The sequence below is a fragment of the Amaranthus tricolor genome, chromosome 11, assembly GCF_026212465.1.
Source record: "Amaranthus tricolor cultivar Red isolate AtriRed21 chromosome 11, ASM2621246v1, whole genome shotgun sequence".
NCBI lineage: Eukaryota > Viridiplantae > Streptophyta > Magnoliopsida > Caryophyllales > Amaranthaceae > Amaranthus > Amaranthus tricolor.
In genome coordinates this window covers 18051658-18063979 of record NC_080057.1, presented here as the reverse complement: position 1 = coordinate 18063979, position 12322 = coordinate 18051658, and the positions used below count along the sequence as shown (strand labels likewise).

Below are 12322 nucleotides of genomic sequence, written 5' to 3'. Positions count from 1 at the left end.
CCATTTTGTTTATGATTCCAAGTACTCCATCTCTATCATTGCATATTAGAATATAGAAAGTAAAGAAGAAGAGGCATGACCAGAAGAATTGTGTGAAATAAGTAAATTGATCCAGTTGAGGCATAAGAATCTTTGATTTTGAATGATTCCCCCCAGACAGCTTAACTCCGTCAAGCCTCTAGAAATGGTGGTTAAAGTATGGTTAGGTGGTTGGTTTTTTACCAAGAACGAAATGGGGCAGGCATCCTTTGTTTGAGCCCTTTTTCCAAGACCGGTTACATAGAAAGATCCTTCACTGCACACTTTCTATCTGTCTATTTAATAGGATCCGTGCTATCGGAGAGAGAACAAGAGGAGGTTCAGTTAAAAAGATTGACTGCGCAATCCATTCAGAATCTCTTTTTCTTCTTCTTCATATACGCAATTTCGATAAGAGTCTAGCCAGCTCGTAGCTATTATATGCATTGGAGTGACGAGGTATTGATTGCACTTTCTAGCCGGCCGCTTTCTTGGAATTCATTCATAGGGCGCTTTCAGTTAGTTATACTTCTAACACTATAAAAACAAATATAACAAGCGTGCGATACAAAACATCAATCTACGGAAAAACGAATTGATTTACTATTGAGTGCAACCCCGTAACTATGGGTAGTTCAGGTGCGCTTAAAGTCTTATATAAGGCATGCCGACGTTGCCACCGACAAACGTTTGACTTTGACTGTGAAAAGCTCCAAATAGGCACACGGTAGGTTTAGAGGAAATAAAAAAGGCGATGATTTTAAATTCAATAGTCTACAAGCCTGCCTCTGAGAGCGAAGTTGGAAGAATCTCTGTTGCCGTATCCGATGATGCTAGCGCAGTCAGAAGAATGGGTCAAGTGGGAATTGATTCGTTTAAGTTTCCGAAGTAAGTTCGCCTAGTTTTAGGTTTTAGCAACTGCGCAAGTAGCAGGTTCACTAGTCACTTACGAGAATCTTTCAATCGCACTTGCATTATAGGAGTCGGAGGGGGTTTCCGAAGGGGTCGCCTGGAGGCGATTGTTATAGGATCTATTTCGTATCCGTCCGGCGGTAAGAGGGAGTTCTTTCTTTCGTCTGTCTTAATAGTGTCTTTTTTGTTCTTCTTGTTCTCGATAGGGAATACACGGATATACTAGTCTAGGAGTACGCTTTTCTTAGTGTGGACATGCTTTTATGATTGCTTTCCTTATCATAACTTTCCCTTACTAGAAGGAGTGAGAGAGCTATGGGTATGGCTCACGAACGGTTATAGCACCTGCCTCGTTCATAGGTGAGCGAGTACGAATAAGAGGCAATTCTCTTTCTGCTCAAAGATTCTGTTGCACCTAGTCAGCCACTGACGAAAGACCTCAGGATCTAAACTTCCATCATATTCAGGCAACTCAAGGTTAAGATCCCTTAACTCATCCTTATACCTCCTTTTGTGATGATAGCTATCTTCATCTGAACTAGAAGACACTCCACCACTAGTATCAAACTCTGCTTCATTTGTCACTACAGGGGACCTCCTATCATTAACTTGAAGAATGTTCCGTTTTTCAGTGATACCTTCTAACAACCTCTGCATTACAGCCTGTTGATTCTGCATAGCAGCTTGCTGATTCTCCAAAGCTGCAATCTTGGCTTGCTCTAGAGTCATCTTTCTTCTAAAGTTGCTAGGCATCTCAAAATGTTGAGATGATTCTCCTTCCTGGTCCATCTCTACTGAAATTGGATGCTGCTTCAAGATCTGTCTGTATTACTGCACATGGGGTCACCTTGTCTCAAACCTTTCCTTGCTTTAAAAGGTAATGCCAATTCACTTACTTGAAACAAGTAAGGCACATTTATGTGTTAAAAAAAAAGCTCGTGAACCATAACTAATGAGACACTTCATCAACTGATGGAAGAAAGAAATGCAGACTCGTAGGAATGCATTGACAGCAGGTTTTTGGAAATAGAATAAATAGGATACGTACGGAATTAACTGAGAGAAAGATTGGAAGTCCTCCTGCAGTAGGGAAGAAGAAAGAGAATTCCTTGCTTCGAGTGAGCCAACAAATACAAATAAAGGAAAGAAGGGCAAGGCGCCCCAGACTAAAGGCTAGGGAGATGGTCCCAGACCCGGAAAACTATTCCCTCGCTCTAAAATGACCCTAGAAGAGAATTCTCCGATATGCAATTAGAAGGTAAAGTCCTAAAGAAAGTGAAGCTCATTCTCCTAGAAGAGAATTCTCCTCTACGGATTGAACTGCTTTCGGAATGGACCAATGGTTGGCTTACGCGACTTCCAAGATTGACAAGAATAGAAAGACTGGACGAACAGAGACTGCTTGAAGGGCTGATAGGATTGAACTCAAAGGAAAAAAAAAGCGCCCTTAGACGAAGAATAAGATAAAGGCTAGGGGCCTACTTTTCATACTTCCTTACGAAATTGGAGAGGATTAGACCACTACACGGAAAGAACAGACAGACAGATACGAATCCCATCCCAGCATCTAGCGTGAAATCAGATATGAGAGTACGACTCCGTACCCCTAGAATCATAAGAAACAATTGATGGTTGATAGACTAACTAATTACTTAATTGAATTGCCATGCTCTAATCAAGGAGCGACCAATGAAAATAGAGTTACAAGTTATAGGGCGAAGGACTCTGATCCTGGGTTTTTGAACATCAAGCTTGTGGCCAGGCCTCTCTCTTCCTTCTTGCTTCACACCAGCTATTGTGACCCAATTAACTTAAGAAACCAGCCAAGCAATGGCCTTGTTATTTATAAGGGGTGCGGCTATGCCGTGTTCTCGGTGTATGCGTGAAGTGAATCTTCTATACCGTCCATAGTTTGCGGGCAATTCATCTTCATGCATTTTGGACCGTTGTCGCTAGAGATTGCACTTAGTGCTAGGCTTCCGCTGTCTAGAACGGATGCTGAAACTGAACGTACTGGAGAGAATTTTTGTTAAAGACTACACCTATCGAAAAAGTAAAAGTAAACCTTTCCAACCTGTTGAGTTACTTCGTTCCTTTGGACCCTGACGTAAACAGACGCCATAGCTTTTGTAACCCGTGCTTATTACTTTTACAATGATTTCTATCCTCGAATCAAAAAATGTCAGCTTTGCCATCTTTCTGAGAAGGTAGCTGTATGAACGAAGCCGGCGAGATCGGAGTAACTGGAGCCTTGGGAGTTTGAGTAGACCGTTCGGAAACAACTCTTTCAAAACTAGGTGTAGGTAGCAAAGCCAAAGCTTGGAGTGGGCTGAACTTCATACTGGAGGGTTTCCATTGAGGCCTTCAAGGTTTCCACTGAGAATCATGATGAGGACTCAATTCTTGATCAAGCTTACTACTTATCCAGCCCGAAAGTTGCCGATTGACAAAGTTTTTTCTTTGAGCATGGGGCAGACTGATCAGTAATGGAATGGAACGAGAGCCTTTAGTGCCCACGCTTTAGCCTTTCGGTAGGTAGAGCATCCCATCCATAGGGGCTTCATCCACTATCCCCTACTCCAGCGAAAGCTATTGTAGCTGTTCTTAGTCCTGCTAAACCAGAATCTGCTATTTGGTCTCTTTCTTCAAGCAAATCTGCTCCTTCTAGAGAAAAAGCTGCTTTTAAAGTAGCGGCTACTAAGGTATAAGGTAAAGGTAGGAGCTGTTTTTGCCTCAGTCTTCTATTCTGTAGCTCCTACGAAAGCATTTGTTGCAGCTGCTGTTCCCGATAAAAAAGCATCCAGCAGCGCCATTAGATGGTACGCGGAGCTGCTGTTCGATTTCACGTCTCAAGCTAACTTTTGTGATTCTCTCTATGCCGTAGGTTCATTGTTCAATCTTAAAGGATTTCTTTCTCAGTTATCTTGTAATAAAACAAAGTATAAGAAGGTATAGGCGATTGCTCAACTCTTAGTTGGTATACCGAGTCTGAGGACGAAAGAGTCTTCCTACGTTCTTTGCAGGCTGCCTTCTCTTCTCCTTGATCAATCCCTTGCCTAATGCCTACTGAAAATGGGAGTGTCATGAGCGTATCCCATACCCATAGTCGTTCAATCCAAGGTGAATTGCACTATCGACTCTTCGTACTTGAGTTTCAAAGGAGCTTGTTAAGCATGGTCATCACTACAGAGAACTTCACCAAAAACCTCTTTTCCACGAAAGAAGGGATGCCAGTTTTTATTGAATCTCTTGCTAGCCTTGTGAATGAAATATTTTCTAAGTGTTCAATCAGACGATGTTTGAAAGAAGGACGTAACCAGTGCTAGTTGAATCAGCCCTTACTCTTCTCCTAGTCAGTGTAAAAGTAAGCGCTCTTTCCCTACCCGCTGTTACTGCTCGAGTAGGAGTTCTTGGAGATGAAAAGAGAGGAATGAGATGCAGCGCTTAGGTCCCTCTCCTTTCAGTCGAGTCACTTCATCCCTCTCGTCTTCTGCACCGGCTACTGGTGGAGCTCCTGGGAAAAGAAGAAGGTATATACCAAGAGATGATATGCCAACAGCAGATGATTTCAAAATGAGTCAAAGAAGATCTTTTTGCAGCGGCCACAGCGGATGCTAACACTGGACTTGCTTGCATCTCTCTCAAGAGTAAAAAGAAATCCCCTATTCGCTGCCCTTTCTTGGTCACCAAGCATTCGTTCAGAGGAGAGGTCCACTTTGATAGTCATAAAGGCCCCTTCCCTGTTTTCTTTCTAAAGCTATCCATTCTTATCAGGTCCTGTCGAACCAGGAGATCAATTCGTCACCTCTAAATGAGAAATTGGATAAGCGGTTTGAACAAGGATTGAAGCTGCTTCAGTAGATTGCTGAGAATAATGAATCAAATTCACACGCCGCTCATGAACCAAAACGAAAGTCGATTTCGATTTTCTCTTTCCGCTCAACCAGTGCTTTATGAAGGGATTAACCTGATTGATCTATTCTTGCCCCTGGGGCGGATGGGATTGATTGATTCTAAACCCGCTTCGACTTCTTCGTAACCACGATCTGCAAATGAGAACTATTTGTTTAAGGAGGAGGAGGCCTCTCTAATTGATCAAAGGCCCTCTGACTTAGGTCGGATCGGAATCTATCTGTCTTTCTACGCGACAAGGGATGCCCCGGATACTACCTCCCCTCCTTGACATGCCTTCTATGACTCCCCCGTTGGAGCAGATCTTTCGGCCGCTAAGCGTACTGAGTAAGGGCTGGTTCGGCTTGGATGATTGGGCTAGAGATAGCTTGGCTTTGTTTACGCCTCTTCTATTTTCCGGTATTGGTCCTTGTCTTGAGTAAAGGCATTGGGAAAAGGCCTTACTTCTTTTCGTAGTTAGAAAGACAGGTGATAATCCTAATCTATCTCTCTTAGTTCTCTGGAAACGGTCCTTCCATCCTAAATAAAATGTGTTCTTTTCGTTGCTCCCCTTCCTTGGCAAGTGGAATAAGATCAGGAAGAAGCGAGTTGTAGCCTTAATCTGTGCTGTGTATGGAGCTAATCTACTGTACTTCCTTGATCTTACCTTATTTACTTAGTTCAATAAAAGAGAGAACACAGAGGCTATTTACTTTACTTAACTTATTAAATTAAAGTAGTTCTGAAAGTCTATCCATACATAATATGTTATGGACTAATCCAAGGGTGCTTAATTAGCTCCCGCCCTCCTGCCTTTCGGTTGGGAGCACTGCCTTCTGACGATCACCCTGTCCTTACTCAATCCCTTCTTTCTCTTTTCGCTGTTGTCTTTGTTCTTGGCCAATCCATCCTAAATCAACTGTTCTTGGTCCAGCCAGCTTTGGTGTGGTTCTTATCGGTTTAGGATCCCTAACTCTCGAATCCAATCCCTCTCCGTTGGGGTTTGGGGTTACGGCGCGATGCCAGCCTTTAATAGAATATCCCCCGTCCCTGCCTTTAGTGATTAGTGATTGGGCTCGCCCTGTAAGTAAGTAAAGGATCTGTCTCTGTTCTTCTCTCTCTTCTGGTTGTCTTCTCGCGTCTGAGTGCCCCTTTTTCGGGGTGATATCGGCCTTTTCTATCTCCTCACAGGGCAAAGCCATTAGGGGTGTCAATCTATCTGCCATTGGTGGGGCCAATCGCATTCAGCAGTGACATCAAAATGTGCTAAAAACCCTCATCAAGGGCCATTACTGAACCGGCTAAAAGCCTCGAAAAACGGCCATTCAACAAAGATTGGATTTGACTGGAAAGACGTTAAAGACGAACCGCCAATGCTGGAACCGCACCCCATAGCGGCACCGTTTGCCATTCATTCATGAACTGGCACTGGCTTTCATCTAGTTCCAACGATTCCTACTTACTCTTATTTCACACTTTCCGGAAAATTCCATAACCCCAGGACACTAAATCAAGATCTATTCTAATTGAAGGGGGCAAAGGCACCCAAAGCTCATTGGGCTTTCAGAGGCATAAGAGGAAAGAGCGGACCAGCTAACCTAACTGCAAAGAAAGCAGTCGCAGCCGGGGATATCCTCTTTTTTGCTGGATGTCGTCTTTGCGCACCAACAGGAGTAGGTCCTTGGTTGTTTCAGTACATTCAGTTCCAAGTCAATTCAATTCAGTTCGCGTAGTTCGTAGCCATCGTTCTAGGACAGAACTTGTATTAGAAGGATTCATTAACTGTAAATCTGGCAATTCCTACCAGGATGGTGGGTCAGAGCAGAGGCCCTCTCTTTAGGGCAGGAATAGCGGGAAAGGGCAAGTCAGGCATGGAATCACGCTAAGGTAAGGTTTCTAATCCATCTAGAATAGGATCCACTCTAGATATTTGATTTTCCACTTATGCCTTCAAGCAAGGCTGACTGAATAAAGAAATGGAACATGGGAGCGGTTGTGGGTAGCAGCTACAAAACCACCGGGAAAAGGGCAATTACCATTAGAATGGTGGATTGGAAGAGGAAGGCCTATTGCAAGCGAAAATCCCGGGAAAACGCTAAAGAGTTGTTTTTCCATCTTCGTTATGGAAAGGATTTACTATTGCAACGAAAAATCCCGAGAAAACGCTAACTTTGCCGAGCTTCTTTCTTCCTTCCTTGGCTCAGAAGAGTGACTTTCGTTCCTATCCAACTCATGAGAATGCTTTCACTCATCCCCGGCTTAGCCGAGTCTTCATTCCCTTGCCTTTGGTTCACCCCAAGACTCAGTGATAAGATATACGCGGTAAGCCGACTCCCTTCTTTACTGCAAAGTAGACTGCTTACTATAGGGAATACCCGGATTAGATTGAGCCTTTCCTGTCCAAGATCTTATTTTCTTTCAAAGCTAAGCCTTCACTAAGCCCTTAAAAAGGTTTAATGGCTTTAAGCACCTATAGAGTCAGGCTTTTCTGAGCTCCAACATGCTTTGCACTAAGTAAGTAAACAACCTTCGCCTAGCGGAAACCCCTGCTTTTCGGCCGTAATCGCGTGCTTGACCAAGGCATTCAATGGTAATGGATTCTACCCTGAATCGGGAGCGGGCGAAGACACGCAGCTTTCACTTTCAAGGTACACAGTCACGTGCGGAGCAAAGAGGTATATATCATACTCATTTATACGCGCAAGGTGCGGCATCAGCCGGAACTAGGAGAGGATTTCCCTCAAACAAAGATGGGCGTGTCAGGAAACAATGTGAAGTCGCCCCTATTTCGCTGTCCAGGGAGCTGTTGACTAATGACCTAAAAAATGCGTGACGTTTGGGAAGCATGAGCCCCGTACCGACTCATTGGGATCCTAAGCATACAGACCTAAGGGATGGTTTTAAGACCGTCCACTGTCGTCACTTCAACTTGGCATTGGACTCAAGCCGGCTTCTACTGATTGACTATCGAAGTGCCCTTCAGGTCTCCACACTGAGGTTATACGTCAAAGATAAAAGACTCTGCTTGCGCAGCTTGGATACTCTTCCAAGGTAGGTAAGCGGGTGAACCCCCTCGTCTCCGGACCTAGACAGGTAATGTATCGTGCCAAAAGAAATGATAGCCCCCGCTCTACCTTCAGGTCCAGAGATTTCCCCACAAGGCAAAGGACCGCCCGCATGGGATGCGTACCGTTGTTACGATTGGCCGTTCGAAGTCTTATCCGGTACAACTAATCAGAACCACCAGGCAACGTGAATCTCACTCTATCATAAACAGCCAAAAAGCTGCTAAGCGAAACCTCACGGGCCGTCCCCTCCACAGAAAGGAAAGGAAAAGTTTATCCGCTCATAATGATTGTAGAGTATTTTTGGGTTGGAGGTCTAATAGTAGTCACATCAAGTCCTCCCCCTCTTACTCAGGGAGGAATACTCAAAATTCTCCATGAAAGAATGAAGAATGAAAAAAATTGTATCTAAGGTAAGAAGGATAGAGAGCCTCCGCCTGCGTTTTCAGATATGAGTGAGTGAGCGGCTTTTTCTGCTATGAATGAATGACCTCTCTATTTCTTTTCAAGCTTGCTCTTCAAACCGGCCTATCGCTTTCTTCTATGAAAAGGTTCTGTTACTAACATGTTTACTTCCATTGTGGGTAACGTATTTGGGTTCAAAGCTCTGCGTGCTCTACGTCAGGTGAAATCAAAGGGCATTATTTGAATGCTACCGCAGGTAATTGCGAAGAAATGATAAAAAGAGCTGTATTTGCTAGAGAGTTGGGAGTTCCAATCGTAATGCATGACTACTTAACAGGTGGATTCACTGCAAATACTAGCTTGGCTCAGTATTGCCGAGACAATGGTCTACTTCTTCACATCCACCGTGCAATGCACGCAGTTATTGATAGACAGAAGAATCATGGTATGCACTTCCGTGTACTAGCTAAAGCGTTACGTCTGTCTGGTGGAGACCATATTCATTCTGGTACCGTAGTAGGTAAGCTTGAAGGGGAAAGAGATATTACTTTAGGCTTTGTTGATTTACTACGTGATGATTATACTGAAAAAGACAGAAGTCGCGGTATCTTTTTCACTCAATCTTGGGTTTCCACACCTGGTGTTCTTCCTGTTGCTTCAGGAGGTATTCACGTTTGGCATATGCCTGCTCTAACCGAAATCTTCGGGGATGATTCTGTACTACAGTTTGGTGGAGGAACTTTAGGACACCCTTGGGGGAATGCACCGGGTGCTGTAGCGAATCGAGTAGCTCTAGAAGCATGTGTACAAGCTCGTAATGAGGGACGTGACCTTGCTCGCGAGGGTAATACAATTATTCGTGAAGCTGCTAAATGGAGTCCTGAACTAGCTGCTGCTTGTGAAGTATGGAAGGAAATCAAATTTGAATTCCCGGCAATGGATACAATTTAGTCTAAGTCATTAATGTTCGGTCTCTTAATTGAATTGTAATTAAACTCGGCCTAAAAAGGATTGAGCCGAATACAATTTTTGTATATATCTTGTATCTCTCTATTTATAGAAACTTCTTTTTATATACAAGCAAGATCTTCAATTCAAAATTGAATACTAAACAACTCAAACTTTCTATTATTGTCTTGGATCCACAATTAATCCTACGGATCCCTAGGATTGGTAGAATTGGTAGATTCTTATACATATTCCGTGGGTTCGGCCTATGACTGTGGATATCAAGTCAAGTATACGAACTCCTTCTACCTATCTTGTATATTGTCCTTTTCGTTCCGTATTAGAATAGAAACTTATTCGGTCTTATATTAGACGGGATTCGACGAAAAAAAAATTCTTCATTTCATAGAATAGAAGATATATTCTTTATTTTTTTTATATAAATTTGACCTGACCTTGGAAACTCTGCCTTTTTTCTTTTTCTTTAGAATTATTTCTAATTTTAAAGATAAAGAAAAAAGTTCTATCATATTCATATACAACGAAGTTATATCACGGATTTGTACAAGAAAGAATTACTTCTTTCAATAGAATATACTTAAGAATACTTAATAAAATTTCGTTAATAATCTGCGTGATTGGATCTAGATGCTTATTCTGACAAGAAATGTTCAAATTGATTTTCATCGAATGACTATTCATCTATTTTATTTTCATGCGAATAGGGGGCAAGAAAGCTCTATGAAAAAATGGTGGTTCAATTCGATGTTGTCTAAGAAAGGGTTCGAACATAAGTGTGGATTAAGTAAATCAATGGACAGTCTTGGTCCTATTGAAAATACCAGTAGAAAGGAAGATCCGAGTCTAAATGATACAGAAAAAAGCATTCATAGTTGGAGAAATGGTGACAATTCTAGTTACAGCAGTAATATTGATAATTTCTTTCGTGTCATGGACATTCCGAATTTCATCTCTGATGATACTTTTTTACTTATAGATAGTAGGGGGGACAGTTATTCCATATATTTTGATATTGAAAATAAAATTTTTGAGATTGATAACGATCATTCTTTTCTGAGTGAACTACAAAGTTATTTTTCGAATTATTGGACTTCAAGTTATCTGAACTCGAAATCTAAGAGTGACGATACTTATAACGATCGTTCCGGGTATTATACTAAAGATAGTTGGAATAATCACATTAATAATTGCATTGACAGTTATCTTCATAAGAAAATCAGTATTGGGAGTTCCATCCTAAGTGGTAGTGACAATTCCAGTGACAGTTACATTTTGAGTTACATTTTAAATGAAAGTGGAAATAGGAGTGATAATTTCAGTAAAAGAACGAGCACAAATGATAGTAATTTACCTAGAATAGAAAGTTCTAATAATCTTGATGTAACTCAAAAATATAAACATTTGTGGGTTCAATGTGAAAATTGTTATGCATTAAATTATAAGAAATTGCTTAAGTCAAAAATGGGTATTTGTGAACAATGTGGATATCATTTGAAAATTAATAGTTCAGATAGAATCGAACTTCTGATTGATCCGGGTACTTGGAATCCTATGGATGAAGATATGGTCTCTATGGATCCTATTGAATTTCATTCAGAGGAGGAAGCTTATAAAGATCGTATTGATTCTTATCAAACAAAGACAGGTTTAACTGAAGCTGTTCAAACAGGTATAGGTCAAATAAATGGTATTTCTATAGCAATTGGGGTTATGGATTTTGAGTTTATGGGAGGTAGTATGGGATCTGTAGTAGGGGAAAAAATCACCCGGTTGATTGAATATGCTGCCAATAAAACCCTACCCCTTATTATAGTATGTGCTTCCGGGGGGGCACGCATGCAAGAAGGAAGCTTGAGCTTAATGCAAATGGCGAAAATCTCGTCTGTTTCATATGATTCTCAATCAAAAAAAAGTTATTCTATGTGTCAATCCTTACATCTCCTACTACTGGTGGGGTGACAGCCAGTTTTGGCATGTTGGGGGATATTTTTATTGCCGAACCTAATGCCTACATTGCATTTGCGGGTAAAAGAGTAATTGAACAAACATTGAATAAGACAGTACCTGAAGGTTCACAAGCAGCCGAATTTTTATTCCATAAAGGTTTATTTGATCCAATCGTACCACGTAATCTTTTAAAAGGCGTTCTAAGTGAGTTATTTCAACTGCATGCTTTTTTTCCTTTGAATCAAAATAAAGTCGCGGATTAAAGTAAATTATTTTATTTGTGTCAAAAAGTATTTTTTTTTATTGGAATCTATCGGAATAAAAGGAAAAACCAGAAATGAAGGATGGGGTTTTTTCATTGGCGATATCCTAATTTTTGAATAAAAAAAAAAAAAGAATTAAAAAATAGCTTTTTTGGATCTTTCAATATTTTTTGTGAATCTTTATTAACAATACCCCTTGGATCAAACTATAACGAATCCTTTGTAAATTAAATTTATAAGAAATCGTGTATTTTCTTGTAGTAGAAGCAAAATAAAGAAAAAAAAGATGACGAATACTAAAGTAAAGTCGATTATCATATATTATATGTAGAAAGTGAATTTCTTTTGTAGTTCTACATTCCTTGTACTTATTATATACTATATATATTATATATATTTTATAGAATTAGAATTCTAATTAATTTATTAATATAATAACAATAACATAATAACAACAAAAAATATAACAAACAGGTACAATTACAATACAATTATAGTAAATCGAGGTAATAACTATGAACTTTCCCTCTATTTTTGTGCCTTTAGTAGGCCTAGTATTTCCGGCAATTGCAATGGCGTCTTTATTTATTTATGTTCAAAAAAAGAAGATTGTTTAGATTTTCGGGTTCAAATCTCATTTTTCAAGACTTAGACTTGAATCATAACATAGATATCTATTTAGTGGAATGGTATACCGCGCGATTTCTTATGAACATAAACGAAAGAACCCTTACTTTAATGTATGTGGAAAGATGACGACATAGGAGTACATGTTATTATTTTGATCTAACTAAAAAGGAAAATATAAATAAATATTTACGTAGGATATTTAAATAGAAAGTGAAACACATC

At 40.5% G+C, this 12322-nt stretch overlaps 1 protein-coding gene and 1 pseudogene across 1 annotated transcript; both read left to right on the top strand.

Annotated features, from left to right (window-relative positions):
• The first annotated feature begins 8372 nt into the window (after positions 1-8372).
• LOC130826604 (ribulose bisphosphate carboxylase large chain-like) lies at positions 8373-9242 on the top strand. Its single transcript, XM_057692182.1, has 2 exons — positions 8373-8437; positions 8492-9242. The coding sequence occupies exons 1-2, from the start codon at positions 8373-8375 to the stop codon at positions 9240-9242; spliced, it is 816 nt and encodes a 271-aa protein (XP_057548165.1).
• A 213-nt stretch (positions 9243-9455) lies between these two features.
• LOC130827042 (acetyl-coenzyme A carboxylase carboxyl transferase subunit beta, chloroplastic-like) lies at positions 9456-12304 on the top strand (annotated as a pseudogene).
• Positions 12305-12322: the final 18 nt, after the last annotated feature.

What these genes read in the sequence shown, in the direction of transcription:
- LOC130826604 (XM_057692182.1), top strand. Translation starts at nt 8,373, where the DNA reads ATGACCTCTCTATTTCTTTTCAAGCTTGCTCTTCAAACCGGCCTATCG. An exon ending in TCGCTTTCTTCTATGAAAAG is followed by an intron (nt 8,438 to 8,491) that starts GTTCTGTTACTA and finishes TTGGGTTCAAAG; the next exon opens with CTCTGCGTGCTCTACGTCAG.